The sequence below is a fragment of the Rhamphochromis longiceps genome, linkage group LG23, assembly GCF_057381845.1.
Source record: "Rhamphochromis longiceps isolate RC_006_pf linkage group LG23, R_longiceps_female_GT1.1, whole genome shotgun sequence".
Lineage (NCBI taxonomy): Eukaryota > Metazoa > Chordata > Actinopteri > Cichliformes > Cichlidae > Rhamphochromis > Rhamphochromis longiceps.
This window is the reverse complement of record NC_140578.1, coordinates 20,775,452-20,794,085: the sequence shown is the minus strand read 5'-3', so window position 1 is coordinate 20,794,085 and position 18,634 is coordinate 20,775,452. Positions and strand designations below refer to the sequence as shown.

Below are 18,634 nucleotides of genomic sequence, written 5' to 3'. Positions count from 1 at the left end.
AATCAATAAACCTTTAATTCAAGCCATATCTAGAACAGCTTTCTGTACTTTGTTTCTCAAGTTGTTTTGACTTTTCTGACAATGTTTGTTATGTCTGGTATTAAATTACATGGTTGGTTTTAGGTGCTTAAACCTGTTTGGTGAGGTGCAAACATCAAAAATAACTTCTGTAGGTGTACGCACTATAACAAATACTTGGACTTTTGGGTGAAAATATATCCTTTCACTATCCTGTCACAACATTTGTAATAAGAGTCTCCAACTTTTCTTCTTCTCCTTCTTTTGGCTTCTCCCTTTAGGAAAATCTTAGCATCTTAAACTCTACCATCGCCTGTCTTTCTCTAAGCCCTACATACTTGCAGGTCTCACTACCATCTTGTAGACTTTTTCTTTCCCTCTTGCTGCCATCCTTCTCATCACGAATCATCCCCACTTTTCCATGGTAAGCATATTGCATGTGCTTCAACAGCAGCGTTGTCAACATTTGCATTGTTGACCTTGGAGTCTTCATGGCTCAGAATGAGCCTTAGAGGGATGACCCATCTAAGCACCATCTCTCTAGGTTCTGCAGGTGTCTTTGATCCAACACAGCTGATTTTAATGGCTAAATTACCCCCTCAAAATGTCTTGAAGTGTTCCAGAGGCCTGGTAATGAACTAATCATTTGAAGTGTGTTGACCCAGGGTGAGATCTAAAACCTGCAGGAAACCGGCCTTTGAGGTCTGGAGTTGGACACCCCTGCTCTAGGTAAACCTCAGTAGCTATATCTCCTTATCAAACATAAATTGTTATGTTTCTGCCATTTCATATACAAAAACACACCCTGTACTTACTAATGAATCCAAGAGCAATGATTCCTGAATCCTCCGTCAGGTGACTGTACAGTATTAAACCACTGATTTCGGCAGAAACTATACAATGAAGACTCCATCAGTCTAAACTACAGCAGCCGTTTGCCTGAAATTAGAGTGTATGTTGGATCAGTGGTGAAGGAGATTCTTTCCTCTTAGTTTCTGACAAACACTTCCACTTAAAAAGAGATTAACCCTGTCAGCCCTGATGTTAAGGATGAAAAGAGCTCCATTCAAAGCTTAATTGTGCTCTGCCATGTACCAAATCAATGGCAGAGATGGGATCAAAAGCTCTCCTTTAATGGGTGCTCACCTGTTTGCCAGACAACAGCTCCCAGATCAACAGCTTCCTCAGCTCTACAAAAATAAAGAGAAGACAGAAGCCTGGACCAGCATGTGAAACCCAGTGACTGTGTGTGCTGCTGTCAACACCCCAGGGCTTAGAAATGGGAACTGGACCAGAAAGGCAAACACACAGGGAGGGCAGGATGGAGGATAGAAGATGGAGGAAGAAGGGAGGGGGGAACCACCCAGAGATCATATGAGGGTTGATTTAAAAAAAAAAAAAAAAAAGGCCTGTTCCAAATGCAACACGGTGGGGAGCATTCATGTTTGACAGTTGGATGATACCAAGTGGGGGTGGCTTCCTTTACTGAATGGAAGCTGTAATAATTTCTGTAGGATTCATGAGGAAAGAAACCTTTAGAGATAGATGACTGATGGGGTTTTGGGCAACTGCTCTGTTTCACCAGTACATCATTTGGGTAAATTCAACCTGTTTCCTCCAATTCAACTGGCTAGTTATCCCTAAGGTAGCATTCTGCTCCACCGCCCCCTTAAAAACCCCAAAGTCGAACAGAAGATGAACTTTTGTCTTTCTTCTCCACAGGAGGTTTCTCTCTATCGATCTGCCAACCAAGCAGAATAAAAACCTCAGACACAGTAAATCTTATTCTAATAAAAGTCAGATTAGAGGCCTTTAAAGTTCCCTTACCTGTAAACTAGAGTAGCATTGTGCTGGTTTTAAACGATGTGAAGACATGATGACAACAAAAAAGATGTTCTAAAATCTTTTGGATGATTACAGCTTTTAATATTGCATAAGTTTCTCTTTATATGCAAGCTTTAAGAAATATTATATACTCTTGCTATATGTAGGGATGGGTATCGTTTAGGTTTTATCCAATACCAGTACCAAACCGGTACTTTTGAAACGGTGCCGGTGCTTAAACGGTGCTCGAACCGGTGCTTAAGGAATGGAGAACACAAAATTGGTCCAAAAACCTCTCATGTTCAGCTGTTTTTTTGTAAAAAGATAACAATGTTAGCCTTTTCTGCAGCTATAGGGGATTTATGGTATCACTCTTGGCTGGAAGCAGTGCTTAAACAATTGAAAAACACAAACTTTGTCCAAAAACCTCTCATGTTTAGCTGTTTTCCACTTTTTCTTTGGTCATTTTAGCCTTTTTGGCCAGGGTGAAGGGAGTATCTGCCATCAAACAAGAAGTCAGCCACATGTAACTACGACGGTGTTTGCTAGTTCACCTTACATGCATTAATTTAATTTAGCCTACTCAACGTAAATTACACACGAACAACATTAAGCTACTCACGCAGAGAAGAACGGCTGCTGCTGCCATCATCATCCGTCATCATTTCTGCTACACTGGCAGGGCTAGGGGCCAGGACTCTAATCTTCGGGTTTTTGGGGGATGTTGCTAACTCCGGGTCCGATAACAGGCAACCCACCCGCAGTAGATGCGCTCGGTGTGAGGTCTCGCAGCAAGCTATCAAATACGGCGCATTTCTCGGCTTTTAAAAAACGCTATGGGTCGCCAGGTGTTTCATCATATTCGAGGAGTTTCCTCCTTTGCACAGTATCACCTTAAAGCACTTGTTGCAGGCTGCTGAATTTGCATCTTTTGCTGTGAAGTACAGCCAGACTTTGACCGCTTCACCTTGGGCATTTTTAATCTGTAGCTCTGCTCTAAAAGAACGTACGCACCCGGGCCCGCCTACTACACTTGCAAAGGTAAAATGATTGGCTTGAATCCAGTGTATGACATTTCAGGGAAAAAAGCACCGAAATGTGCGCTGCTTTTCGGTCTGGTTACTACCGTTTATGCCATAATGGTACCGGATACCCATCCCTAGCTATATGTTCATATCATTCAAGTGAATTCCCAGCTCAAAACCTGACTCATTAAAGACAAGCTTTATGACATCTACCCAGTTGATTTGTATCCCTGTCACACTGCACCTGATGGCCTCCATTCAGCATCCCTCCAGCCTCCTTCCTGTTCCTCTGTGGTTGAGTGTGATGCTCATTGGCTTGATGTCGATGGCGAGCTCCACCGGCCTGCCAGCCCCCAGGTCTCTCTCTCTCAATCAGGGGACAGAGTAGGGGGACGAACCCCATGCTGGGCGAGGGAGAAACCTGCTGTGTGAGTCGTGGAGGTTACATTACAATGAAGAAGGGAAACTAGTCTCACTGTAAATCGTTTTCTTTTCTAATAAAAAAAGATATAAAAAAGGATAATTATAGATAACAGCAGGATGAATTAGGATGAATTAATGTCAGCGATGCAGCCCGTTGGATGAGTTGTTTAACTTTGTAAAAGCATCCTTCATAGAAAGATTATTGGTTTATTGCTAAATAAACCAAAATGCCTTTTAATTTTTGTGTGCAGAAAAGCTGTGCATTATACCCCTTCACTACTTCTTATGTTGATGAAAAAACATCAGTGGAAATCAAGATCAAAGCTTGTTTCTGGCACTGAAAAATATATTTTTGCTATCAAAGTCCAAATTTTATGGTATTATCTCAACATTTCTATTTTCTCATTCAAAACTCTGAGGGAAACAACTCAAAGTTAAGATAATAACCTAAATTTTTAGATTATGGATTAAATTTTTTTTTTTTCAGTTATAGAAACAAGCTTTCATAGGGAGTTCAAAGACAAATCAGCATCATATAGCCACTTGTGTCTATATCTAGACCAGAAGTGATCCAAATAAGTGATCATATTTGGATCAGAGTGGAGTGCTAAGTTATCAGCTAATGACAAGCTAAAATCAAAAATGGTATATGTGCATCATGTAGTTAAGTTGGTAAAGCTAAACATGAAGCAAGAAATATTGTTTGTTGAATAATTACGTTAAAATTCTCCAAACGGGATAGACTGAGCATATCATTATATGGTGATGATGGTCCAGAGGTCCAGTTCAGGCAATCGAATTAGCTGAATCTCCAAAAGTTGATTCTGTTCATCTGGACGTAGCGTTTTGTGGGAGAAACGTTTCGTCACTCATCCAAGTGACTTCTTCAGTCTCAGCTGACTGCAGGTTTCCCCAACCTTATAAACAGCACATTTGCATAATGACTGAAACCAGACCACTGAAGGAACAATGGGCTGGGAGGTCAGTTCCTTAATCTACGAAACGCTTCTCCCACAAAACGCTACGTCCAGACGAACAGAATCAACTTTTGGAGATTTACTTACCTGGATGATTGAGCATGCATCAAGACGAATTAGCTGAAGTGACACCTAGAAGATAGCTAGCAGCTGCAGACATAAGTTTCCATCCTTGAAAGAGTTATTTCTGTTGTAAATTTGAACATTTCAACATGGGGTCCATGGGGACTGACTTACCTTTGACAATTGACTGCGTTTTGGGCATCAAGTGGACATTAAGCCCCTTTTCCATTAGTACCTACTCGGATCGACTCGCCACAGATTGCCTCGATTCAACTCGGATCAACTGGTTCCATTACAATCCTTTACTACCTAAGTTGTGTGGTTGTCATCATACCAACGCATCAAAGCGTCTTGTGAAGTAATTAATATGTGACGCAATTAATTTTTTACCTGCTCCTCAGTCTGTGGCTTTTCGTCAGACTTGGGGATCACTGCATTGTTTTTTGCAGACATTTCCCCCATTGCCAGGTTTCAAGAATGGCAGTTTTGATTTTCGTGAACAAGTTGATCTCATGATTCATTGAGTGACGTTACTGACCAGCCAATTGGTTGCATGCAGTCTGATAACATCACAATTTAGTACCTTGTCGAATTGTTTGGAACCCCGGGTGAACAGATACTGAAAAATTACCTCCATCCAAGTAGGCACTAATGGAAAGGGGGCTTTTGAGGGATTGCAGATTTTGTAATTTTTCACCCCAGGAGTTTACCACAATAAACACTGAATCAAATTAATTTAAGAAACTCTTAGTAAAAAGTTTCAGCACAATTTTATAATTTTAAATTGTCACGTTAAAGGATGGGATTGGTTCACTTCGGTTTAATACATCATCTACTATGACTTTAATCGTCCTAAGTACTGAAACCACTGATTGTCACTAATACTAACAGTAAGGTTCCTAAACTGTCTACCTGTACTCTAAATTAAAAAGATCCCAGTAAGATCCAATAAGCACCAACCCAACAGCTTCTCAGTAGGCCTGGGTATCATCACTGATTTCTATGATCGATTTGATACCGATTCACAAGGTTCCAATTCGATTCAATTTTGACTCAGATAGTCAGAAATACTTTAATTATGACCATTTATCAGTACATCTGTATTTTTATATCTGTGTGTAAAAACAAAGCTGACACTTGTGAGACTTCATCAGAAGTGTAAGCATCATAGCAGATGTCTTTGTGTCAAAGTAACTGAGGATCAAACAGAAAAAAAATGAAGGAGATTTTCATGGCCTGGCTTTTTATAGCAGATAACCCGCTTGAAAATATTCTGCAGTAGATCAAAAACGGAAGAAAACCATGACTCAACATATGAACATTAACTGATGCTGCTGAAGTGAAGCAGAGCAAAGTTACAGAGGTTTTATCAGAGACCCTGATAAGCGTTTTGCAATTTGGCATAATTTTAAAAAGTTTCAATTTCTTTGGTATTGAAAAGCAGAAATTAGACTTTGTTGTCAGAGGTCATTTTGGAGAAAAAAGAAAAAAGAAACAGCGGCCGACAGCGCTGTACACAACAGTAGACTGGTACGTAATAAACAAGCCAATAATGCAGAAAAAAGAGATTTGAGATTGGAAACTGTTTTTGAAGTTCACTGAGAGAGACAGACAGCTGTGCAGGAAGTGTGATTTTTATCGTGGTGGAAACAAAACAGCAAGAGGGAATTAATGACGATGTTTATCAAACGTGAAACGTAGTTTTGATCTTCTTTTGCTGCTGGTTCAGTGAATTTTAGTCGGCGAGTGACGAAACCTGCAGCATCAGAATCTGTGAGCTGTCGGCTCTCAGCCCCAACGGTGTGTCCATGTACGTGGGTGAACAATCTGCGCTTTGTGTTTACTGCTCTCATTTGCTGTTTTAGCTGTTTGGCGGTTGTTGAAATAGTTTTGTGAGTTTTAACCTGAGATTCTGGCATTTCTGGAAAAATACATTTATATTTAAAAATCGATTCGAGATGTAATGAATCGATTTTGCTTTATTCAAGCTACAATTGATTTGAATCCGAAAATCTATTTTTTAAACCCACCCTACTTCTTAGTATAAATGATGAAATGATGTGTCAGGTAATTGGCGTAATGCTGCAGTAAGCTGGCGTAGTTAAGGCAAGACTGTGAAAAATTATGTCCAAAAACCTACAAACTTGACCTGAATATTCAGATTGCATCCTAATTAGGGGACCCAAAGAATTTTCAAGGCCTTATATCTTGATAAAACCACAATTGAAATAAAGGAATAGTGTAAACATCAACATAATTCCAAATTGTAATGAAAGTCATTAAATATATTGGGGTTTTTACATTATTGGAAGTTTTTGAGTGTCCCAACCTTTATGACCTATAACTATGTTGAACAAAGTTAAAGATATTTCGTTGATCACTTCCATGAACTTATGTCTATGTTTCCTTTCATTTTATGTTTCCTTTTAGTGTCCTTCTATTTCTTCACTTTCTCACATTGATCCCTGAGAATGAAAAAAATGCAGAAACAGCTCCAGACCGAAGCTGTTTGTTGACTTTAAAGGATTCAAGTTCAGATTTAAAGGGGGTATTTACTAGGGCTGAACGATATATCGCATTTGCGATAATATCGCGACATGATCAAGTGCAATTTTCTAACCGCAAAGGCTGCGATTATACTCTGTTTACGTGACAGGCGCGAGTAAAACATGTGATATGATCAAACGAGATTGTCTAACCACAGAGGCTGCACTCTGGTCACGTGACACGGGGAGCAAAGTTTTGAAACAGTCTACTGAGAGTGAACTAGCAAGCAAAGCTGTAGCCTACACAATGGCCTCAGGTTCAACAGAACCAGAGCCTGCGGGGATGCTAGTACCAAAGAGGAACTGCACATCAGCCGTGTGGGAATATTTTGGGTTTAAAAGAGATGATGTCGCACAGAGTCAGGTACTGTGTAAAACCTGTCTTGGTAGAGTTTCTACATCTCGGGGAAACACTATGAATTTGTACCAGCACCTTAAGACTCAGCACAAAACAGAGTATGATAGATATATGGCTAAAAAAATCTAGTAGTGTGCAGAATAAACCTAGTAACGTTACTCGGCAAGGATCACTGACCGAACTGTTTGAAGGTGTTACGCCATATGAACGCACTTCAAAACGGCACGTGGAAATCACCAAAGCAGTAACCCACTGCATCGCGAAAGACATGATGCCCGTCAATACGGTGACCAAGCCTGGGTTCAATAATTTGGTAACTACACTGGATAAGAGGTACAGAATGCCCTCCCGCACGTATTTCAGTCAGACTGCAATACCCGAGCTACATATGCAATGTAGGCGGAGGGTTGCAGCGGAGTTAAAGGCTGTTGAGTTTTTTGCGGCGACAACAGACATGTGGTCAAGCCGTACAGCAGAGCCCTATCAAAGTCTGACGGTGCATTACATTACCGAAGACCTCCACCTCGAAGCTCGCAGCCTACAAACGGCCTACTTCCTCGAAGACCACACAGGGGAAAACATTGCTGCTGGCCTGAGAGAGGGGCTTGCGTGTTGGGATCTCCCTGAAGACAACCTTGTCTGCATAACGACGGACAACACGTCAAATATGGTGAAAGCAGCACAGCTGAACGAATGGACCAGGCTCCAGTGTTTCGGACACAGATTACATCTTGCTATTGGTAAGTTACTGCCGTGAGAGAGAGAGAGAGAGAGAGAGAGAGAGAGAGAGCGTGCGTATGCATGTGCGAGCCTGTGTATCACTCTCTCCCACAAACACACCACACTATTATTTATCTTGTTCTTTACTGCTGTTAATTCTAGATATGTTATGTCAACCCCACCCTGATGTACCCACCTCTTCTTATGTATTTTCTTTTTTGTTTTTGTCTTATGGTCTTATGTTCTTGTATGACATGATGTATGTAACAATAGCTTTGGCAACACTGTTCCCATAGTCATGCTAATAAAGCAACTTTGAATTTGAGAGAGAGAGAAATGGTGAAACCTTGCATCATAACTGCAATTGTATGTCTAACACTAATTTTACTTTTTACTTTTTTTTCCCTCCAGAAAATGCAATCAAAGATGGTAGAGTAACAAGAGCAATTGGGCTGTGCAAGAAGTTGGTGGGGCACTTCTCGCACAGTTGGAAGAAAAAGGCAGCACTCACTGAGGCACAGAAGGAGCTTAAGCTTCCTGAGCACTCTCTCATTACTGAGTGCCCTACAAGATGTGGGTCCAAAGAGAAAATGATTGCCAGAGTGCTGGAACAGATGAAAGCCATATCGCAGGTATTGACAGGTGACCGACATGCATGCTCCCTCATCCCAACCTGGCAGGATGCTGAAGTGTTGGAGTCCATTCATAAGGCACTGCATCCTCTCTCCGAATTTACTGATGCTCTTTCTGGAGAAGAGTATGTGAGCATCTCCTACCTCAAGCCAGTTCTCCATCTTCTGGCAACATCAGTCTTGGCTGAAAATGCTGAGGACACTGATCTGACTAGATCAATTAAAACCAAGGTCCTGGCATACCTCAACGACAAGTATAGTGACCTCAACACCCAGGAGCTTTTGGATGTTGCGTCGTTCATGGACCCTAGGTTCACAACGCAATACATCAGCGCAGACAACCTTCCTGCCATTAAGGCCCGACTGAAGACAGAAATGGTGGAATCGGCTAGATGTACACATAATCAGGTAAATCCTTGAAAATTATATTTCCACAAACACATAATATTTATATATAAGCTAACTGCAAAACTAATGTCTCTCTTCCCATCTGGCAGGAGAAGAGGTCTCGCACTGAAACTGCTCAAAATTCTCCAAGTGCACAGGCCTCTGGGGGAAAGGCTCTTGGTAGTCTTTTTAAAACCAGTGCGGCCTCTTCAGCTTTGCCTCTGCCACTTGAAGATGTCGTGGAGGCAGAGTTGAATAGTTACCTGTTGACCCCTGTCATTGACGGAGAGGATGATCCCTTAGCCTGGTGGAGGGTGCACAACATTCACTTTCCACAACTGTGCAAGATGGCCTGCAAATATCTGTGTGTGCCAGCCACAAGTGCCCCCTCAGAGCGTCTGTTCAGCACTGGAGGGAATATAGTGACCTGCACTCGCTCATCCTTAAAGCCAGCAAAAGTAGATATGCTGGTCTTCCTAGCAAAAAACCTGTGAGCTAGGATGATTATGGCTAGCTGAGCCATACTCATTGTGCACTTTAGTTTGTGCTGTGTTGCTGTTACTTACTGCAGATAATCAAGATGTTCAGCCAGTTTTAATTTAAAGGCGTGTTTGTGTGTGTGTTTATACAATTGCTATTATGTTTGCACTTTATGTGTAATGTTACTGACTGCAGAGATCAGTAAGATGTGTGTATTTTTTATTTATTAGTTTTATTTATTTAATATTATTTTTTAATTTAATGACTGTCTAGTAGTTCACAGATGTCGAAAAACTGAGTGTGGTAAAGCCACTGATTTTTTTATGTATATTTCTGCAATCTGCACATTGTACTGACTTTCATTTTAATGTTTACACCAGGGTTCCTTGTCAGCACTTTATGCTCAGATGTTTGTAAGCTAAAAATAAACTATTGTGTATGTTCAAATATACTGTTGTGATTGAAGAAGTTAAATAAAAATGTCAGTTATCAATTCATGCATCACCTCATGTCATCATAACAGAGGTCTGTCTTCCAGGAAAGAACAGTTTAAAATTAATGTAATATAGTATTGGCCATACTATATGATGTATTGTTTGTCTTTGTTTAATAATACAGAAGACAAAGACCTTAAAAAATAATCGCATATCGCATCGCAATATTGGGGCAAAAAATCGCAATTAGATTATTTTCCATAATCGTTCAGCCCTACACCACCAAAAACATCTCTCTTAAACCTTTTCTCAGGCGTAACGTCTTCAGAGCTGAATTGACTCATTACATCTCCCCTCAGTCGAGAAGACTGGTAGTGGCGGGGATGGGGGCGGAGCTTGCAGTTAGTGGCACTTCATTCATCTGGCTTGAGGCTTGCCTTTGTTTTGCTGGCAGGTGCTTCTAATCCCGCTGTCAGAATAGATGTTTGAACAAGCCCATGCTCAGAAGCCCCTGTTTCACGTAATGCAGCCACCCCCACCTCCCAAACATGTGATATGATCCATACCACATGGTATAGTCATGGCTGATTATCCTGTGAAAGAGGCTGAATGAGTATACGCCACGTCAGTCATCACTTCATGAGCTGTTTTCACGTTCACTGAATTTAAAGAAAGGAGACATGCAGGAAAGCTGTGGAGTCCAAATTCAGTTTAAGATGCTTAGAAATCAGCTGTCTGATGTTTTATTGCTTTCACAATTATATTCTTTAGATTTAAATCACTTTTGTTAAAACTGGCTCAATTTTGGAGCTTAAAGTTAAATAAATTATCCAGATTGTTTCTCTTGTCAAGTCAGGACAGTGTTTTTTCAGATTTTTAGAGGATTTACCATGAACGTGCCAACAGGATTCTAACTTTTGCCAAATCCTGAATTGTCCTCTGCTGTCACCGCAACATTGATGTTTTTGGCTTTGAATGAAATATTTTTAAATTTTTGGATAGGTTGGCATGAATGTCATTTGATACCTTCCTGTTTGGCGATCAGGCACTTTATTTATAGACCATCTTTCTGTGAAGTTCAAAGAGTGTCAGAGATGACTGACCAGGGAGTGGCTCAGAGGTCCTCGTGGAATCACCCTTAAAACATAGATCAGCTGAATTTTCTTATTTAGACACGTACCCACTCGTCCCGAGGACCTGCCTCATAGAGCAAGCTGCTAGCATGACTGTAGCTTCTATAGCAATGACATGTTGACGTTAAACCAAAAATGCAATTTTTTTCATTGCATTCTTACACCAGTGGCTGTCTCCAGTATTACGACTTCAGAGATTTTAGCCTACTAGCTTCCCTACTGCACACATATCTAACAATAAGTCTAGATTATCTAATGCTGAATGCAAAACTCCAGCTGCTAGATTAATGAACACTAATAATTATGTATAGATATAGATGGAGTTATATAAATAGATACACAGATTTATAGAGAAGGATAATATAGCTAGATATAGATGTATATAAATGTATATTTCACTTTCTTTATCATATATATTTCTTGGAGCGTGCTCTGAGAGGAAACATCTTTGAGATAAAGACTTTTTTGTCTGCGGGGCAGATGAAGTACCAAAGAAATAACTGACACAACCTGTTTTTGGTAAAATGGGTTTCACATTTAGTGGCTTTGAATGAAAAAATGATCTCAGTCCTTTCAGTCTGTCTTGACCTTCCCTCAGGCGTCATATCTAGAAGCTTCTCCATCCAATAAGCATCACAGTCTCGGACTTTTCTATTGATGACCGGAAACTGTATTGTTCAGGTTTGAGATTAAGTGAAAAGGCCCACTTTCTTTAAATCTCTCTGATTTAATGTAATCTTGTTGTTCACAGTTATAATAACGCCATTGATTTTGCCCTCAGGGGTCAAACCCTGACCTCAAAGTGGGCCTCCTTTGTTTGGTCCATGAGGTTGAGGACCACGGTAGAAGCTCACCTTTTAATCTCAGGGGTGAACTTTGGGCTTGTGGAGGTCAGGAGGACACGTGGAGGATACAAGCTCGCTGAAAATCCTTGGGAAGTTTTCTCTCAGCATTAACCTGGTTTCTGCCTGCCAATGATGGTCTATTTTTGGGGGGGAGAAGGGGCCGCTGCTTTATTTTGGATTCCTGGTGGCCCGGCTGCTCAGCCCGAGGTCTCCAATAACCCAATTTGAGTTGACTTTGCCCGTTCAGGGAGAGCCGTGGCCCGGGGCTACGCGCTGTTATAATTCAAGTAATACAATGAAGTGAAACATGACAGAAACCACCCACACATGCACGCATATATGCACACGAACACACACGATCACACTAATTCAGTTCATCTCTGAAAGGCTCTGCCAGGAGGATCAGGATCGATAGAAGAGAGGAACTTCCCCTCTCTCCACAGATATCACGCTTTATTGAATATTTGAATGTTTTAGGAGGACAGAGCTCTGTTCTTCGAGCATTGTATCAAATATCCTTTTATTTTTTCTTATGTTCACTAATTTCATTGTCTGAATAAAAGCCCCTTTCCTTGACAATTCAAAAGGTAAGGAGGTTATACAGGAACAAGAAAAGTCATCCTTTAAAAATAGCAGTGGCATTTTATTATAATCAGAGAGCTATTTAAATATGGAAAAACCTAAAATTCATTGGTATTATTGCATGATTGCCAACAATCAAAGGCTTGTCTGACCCTAAAAAGAGTAGAAATCTTTAGCAGCTATCAAAAATATTTGATTTTAGAGGATATGGGCAATTTTCTATGTATAGGTTGCAAAACAGTTATGATTATTGGTTATTTTAGTTACCAATTAATCTGTTTCAATAGCTGTTAAGTTATTGTTTCTTGTTCTTTCCAATATCTTTAAGAAAATGAAAAATGTTTATTACAATTCCAATTAGAGAGACTGATTAAAACCCTAATTCTTTTAATCAGTGTAGTTGGTTTTTACTGTTTTTCTCCTTTAACTGAAGCAAAATCGTCTTTAACTGAGTTTAATACAGTTTATAAACCTGACGAGTCATTTACACTAAAAGGAATCAGAGGATATTGATGGAAGAAGAAAAGCTTTCGTGTATTTGGTTGTAATATTATTGTCTAACAGCCCACTGTTTGCGGAGTCTGATCCTGGTTATTCAGGCATATATTTGGAGATAAGAGAAAGCAAAGTGACCTATATTTGATGAATGTAAAGACAGCGCTGAGGTTTGCAATACAGCAAAGCATAAACAAAACAAAATGGTAAATAGCTGCAGTGATTTATTGAAACGTGCAAACATATATGAACACAGAGTATGTCAGGCAGTTTGTACAATATAATGAGCTTGATAGTCAAAATTTCTTAAGACCACCTTTATTCTTCAACACAGCCTAAAGAGTCTTTCTGTAATGACTGTTAAAATGTGTGTTTTTCTATCGAGGTATGCTTTAGTACATAGAACAGTCTGTTTGGGATCGTTGTTGTGCTGAACAATGAATCAGATCCTTCCCACATGGTTTTTCATGGAGGATCAAAGTCTGTTGGTACTTTTCTGTGTTCATAAGTCATCAATTTTCACAAGATCTTCCACACGACTAGTACTGAGTAGTACTGATGTTTCAGTGCCTGAAATAACAGTTCCTTCAGATCAGTTCATTGATAATTAAGCAAATCATTCGCTAACATAGCATCATTACGTATAAATAACAAAGTAATCATAATTATCTGTTGTTAGGTGTTTCTGAAGCTTAATCTCAGCATGTTTAAATAAAATATTTGACACATATGGTTTATGTCACTGTCATTAAATTAAATGTTTTCAGGGGAACGCTTTGCGGCTTACCACAAATGCATGATAATAAACTACATTCATCATTATTTTAGTAGAAAACAAAGCACAAGCTGGGTTCTGTTTCCTTTAAAACATATTAGCCGTTGCAAATTATTTTCAGGCCAGGCTGAAACAATAACTCAGGCTGGGAATCTGACCCCATGCAGGACCACCCTGTTCATGGAAACTACCAGATTGCTTGACCAACAGCAACAGTGTGGCTGAAAGATGAAACTGCAGTTCATCCGGTGGCCACTGGAGGTTGGCTCCAAAACTTATGATGAAAATGGAACCAAGCGAAGGGCCTGGAGTCAACATACAGAAATCATTTCCAACTTTTACTTATTGTAGATAGATCTTGTTGACCAAAAGTATTCTTTCAGTCATCGTGGCTATTTTTATAACTATAAGACTGATTTATCCCAATTTTCTGGGTTTCAAACTCTTTTGAAGCTTAGCTACTAATGGAGAGAGAAGAAAAAAACTGGATGTTCTCACATTTCTAAACTCCTTGTTCGGATGAAAGCTGTGAGATGACTGAAAGCTGACGTCGGTCTCTAGCTCAAAGTTTCCTGACAATCAGGTACACTGACGAAGCTGCTACTTCCGGAGCGATATGTGCGGTTTAACCCACTCTCGCTGTTTGGTGTTTAACAATCGATTTCCATGCATGTCCCAGTCAATATTCATTAATATCTTGATTAATTGCCCAGCGGCCCCAGGAACCAGGTTCAGAGTGTGTTTGTGGACGAGCCGGCCGGGGCTGCAGTGTGCTGGGAACTTAATGGTGCATTGAAGGGCTGAGATGTGCTTGCTCAGAGCAAGAAGCCATTGTTTGACTTGGCACGGCTCACGGCACCCCGGGGTCCATGCCATGAAAGACTTTCTGTTCGATGCCCAAGTGCGTATTGTTGGAAAAATTGTCCCCCCAAAAAAATTTGCATAGAAGAATCCAAAATGCATAATGTTCTGCAAATGACAGCTGCTTAGCTGAAACAAAGGAAGCAAAATGGCTTTTGGTTGCACTGCACTTGTTATGCTAATAAACCCCACCACCACCACCACCACCGCCTGCCTTTATGGGCCACACCATACAAATCATGGATCCTTTTTTTTTTTTTTTTTTTAAATTTTGCATTGTTCTGCTTCACTTTCTTTATCAGGATGTGAAAGTAGGCCCATGCTGCAGCCTATTTGATTCATCACTGCTCATAAAAAAGCTATTTTAGTCGTTTAAACTCCTATTTGTGACGTCTTGTTGTGAATTAATGCTGGTGTGCAGCAGCTAGACAAAAGGCAAAAGGTTTATTTTGAAAGAAACACACGTAATGACCCCAAAATTGTTATTGAAGTATGTTAAAAATCAAGCAAAGACTTATAAAAACAGACACCTTCTCATTATCTTTGATGTGCTCTCAGATGTAAACCTGACTTCCTGAGAAAAGGTCGTAGCTCCTCTCTCTCTGGTATTTAGTATGCTAATGTATTCTCGCTTCTAATTCACCACCGAGGCTGAGAAACAACAAAAAGTGAGCAGTGAAAAGGAGGATCGGGTTTCAGCACAGCCTAATGACCAGTAGATTAATCACGGGACACGTGGAGCAGAGATGGTGATGGCGTCAACGCCGCTGTCAGGGCGAAAAGCTTCACCTGGCCAAAAAGTCAATGTGGCGGGGGGTAAGAGGAAGCTTTGGTTTCCAAACATTTTTCTTAACTTTATGAAAAAAAGTTGATGGGCAAGATTAAAAGTCATCAAACGCCAGAATCTCCATTTCTTTCTTTTTTTGTTTAGAGCCATCAGGATGTTGATGTTGAGGATCACTTATTTATCACAGAGCACTTTTTCTGCAAAAATGTGACGGCTTGTATATCACAGTCAGATGGCATTAGTTGTGCATTTGGTGCATCAGCAGTTGCAAGCAGTAAACAGGTTAAGCCTATCAGGATTCAACCTACATACAGTGTCATCAATATCAAGCTACATGTTTTTGGTGTATTGGAGAATTGCACGTTTACATATGTTGCAAACACCTCTGTAAAGGCTCTGCATAGGCAAATACCTATGCAAATTGACCAATGGGCTTCCATTTTTAAATGTGCAGCTTCACAGTAGAAAAAAACCCGTTTACAGCCTGATAAAAACAAAGCGTCGCTCCTGCAGCTAAATTATCCCCCAACTGTAACAGCTATTTAGATCTTAAATGATCCAGAAATCACACTGGACAGAAATTCTGGCATCAAACAACCAACTGTGTTTTTAATTTGTTTTCTTTCTGTGACAGTTTATTACAGCTACAGTTTCTCTTGTTAAATTATGTAACTGCTGTTGAGTTTTATGATTCTGCGGGTTTTGCACAAACGTGAACATTTTTTAAGAGACAGGAAACATCTATTTTCTCAGAATTTGTTTTGTTCTGGGGTTTTCTTGTTAGGACATTATGTGTGCCTGTTTTATGTCTCGCACACAACACAAGCATGGATGAAATGGTATCCAAATCGGTTATTTTTCACTTGTGTTATGGCCCTAGCAGGACCTCCTTTGTAACTGACCTTGTGTGGGTGTGTCCTGCCAGCTCTCCTGTCTTAGGCGCCACCTTTTTTGTACAGCTGACTCCCATCAGCATTTAAGAATACTTAAGGCCAGAAAAAGGAGAGCTCTAGTGCCAGAGAGCCTTGTTGGGTTGCAGCTTGTGAGCTGAGTGTGTATGGTGGTTGATTGCTCCTGCTCTGTGGAGAGGAGTATGTTTCAGTGATGAACCCTTTGTGACTTATTTTTCAGTTTATTGACCAACACCTGAGTTTTGTTGTTTTCTTTCCTTAAAAGGTGATAGTGTATTGTCAGTCTCTTTTAGTTTAGTTATTAATAGAAACATTAATAAAACCCATTAATTTAACCATTTTGCCTCCCTGTCTCCTTTTTTCAACCTGGGCACCTTTTATTACTTTTCCCTCATCCCCTGGACCTATTTGGGGTTAACATAACAACTTGATTTAAAATGGAAAGTCAATTCTGCCGCAAGTTTTGTGAAAATCACAGATTTTTCTTACTTACTGAAACAGACAAAATAGACCATTCGACTGCTTTGTATGTTTTGAGCCATCTAAATGGCTTTTTTCAGTTATTAAGATTACATTACTTATGATCCTCCTCTATCATAGTTGGCTTAGTTGATCATATAGTTGGTTCAGTAGGGTGTTATTTTTATATAGTGGTAGCTATATAAGGTGTCAGGTATATAATTAGCATAAATGGTGTACAAAAATTAGCCAGCTAACGCAGCACTCAAGTGCAGATCCTGTAATGATAACTTGTTGTTGTTTGAAAAAACTAAAGTGTTGTAATCTTTATAGGGGCTCTGTTTGCGCTCCTTGAAGTCTAATTTTTTTTTTCAGTAGATACCATAGAAACAATTGCTGTAATGCTGATACCATTATGTCACCCACTTGGTTGTGAAGTCCTCTTTAAAGTCTTGCGATTAGCATTTTAGCTGCCACCGTGATTTCCGTTGAGCCAGAAGCGATCATGTTTTTACAACAGCGTAAGGAGGTTTTGCAGACATGATCACTAACCATGTGATGTTAACTTGTTGGCCATTTTGACTATATAGATTCAAATGAATAAGGCCCCACTCACACCGACATAAAGACCATTTTTGCCCTTGAAACCTTCCTGAACTAGGGAAAAACATGTATTCCCCAAGTGGTGCAACAACCTCCTTGTGATTGCATATTGTTATGGTCGTAGTTTGAGTCAAACTCACTGCCTTGTCTAGCATGTTTTGGTGCAGCAACTTCTTTGCAACTGATTTCACTCAGCCAGAGCTAGCAACCTCCAGGAACTACTGCCAGCCATTTGAAAAATATCAATCATCTGTAGTAACTAGTAGTTGTATTACATCCAATATGGGAGACATCTCTGATACAAATACACAAAGCATGAGGAAACCTCATAATAGTGCTAAGTTAACAGGTAACATTAGCCAGTGTGTTTAGCAAGCTGCATCTATGGACCATATTGGTGCATCACATAAACATAGATACCTGCCCAGTAAGTTGTGTTATTTCACCGATAATTGCATTAAAGGTGCTCCAAATACAACAGACTGGAAACGATCACTTTATGCTGATGATGTGATTCTGTTTATTAGAAAATTAGACAAATCAGATGAAACACGAACAAAAGCCTAGCAAACTGCTAGTCGCTGTAACTGCCTGTCAGTCAAAGAGGCCATGCCACTGCAAACTTTAAGCCTTAATACTGTTTAATTAGGTGAGTTTTATAAATAAATCGCCACCTGCACAGTTGTTATAAAGCAGTAGATTAAGCTACAGAGGCCAAAAGGTTTTTGTTTTGTTTTTGGGGGGTTTCTAATCAGACTGTGAACAATGTTTATTTCTGCTGTAAAGTCAGACTTTTTAATATCGAAGTCTGTTGGAAGTCTGGTATCGAAGTCTCAATATCACCTTTTTAAATGTTAAGTGTAACAGAATACAGTTACTCATATTTTGTTTTTTAAATACGTAACGCCAGTACATGTATTGCATTACTCCCCAACACTGGTGACAGGGGACAAAAAAACACTTTAAGTTGTAAGTTTTTTGGGTTTTTGGTTTTTTGGTTTGTTTGTTTTTTCAAAAACAGTCAGTTTGATTCTTGGGGTTTTCTGTGTATTTTTGTAGCTTTCCTACCTTACTCTATGAGGTGGTGTTATAAAAATGTAATTATATTTAATCTGCATTAGTAAAAACATACTAAGAGTGGACTTGTTTTTCTCTTATTATTATTATTAATACTGTGTAGGTTGTGAAAACAGTCCTCTGATGGCTTTTGCAAATTCAAAGATGAAAATAACCCTCTTGACATAACAGCAATATCGTCAAATTTATAACTGAACGCCTGGATGCTTGGACATTAAA

General features: G+C 39.8%; 1 protein-coding gene across 1 annotated transcript; it reads left to right on the top strand.

Annotated features, from left to right (window-relative positions):
- The first annotated feature begins 7,688 nt into the window (after positions 1-7,688).
- LOC146641826 (E3 SUMO-protein ligase ZBED1-like) lies at positions 7,689-9,467 on the top strand. The gene is made up of 3 exons (XM_085398224.1): positions 7,689-7,974; positions 8,366-8,994; positions 9,084-9,467. The coding sequence occupies exons 1-3, from the start codon at positions 7,689-7,691 to the stop codon at positions 9,465-9,467; spliced, it is 1,299 nt and encodes a 432-aa protein (XP_085254350.1).
- The last annotated feature ends 9,167 nt before the right edge of the window (positions 9,468-18,634 follow it).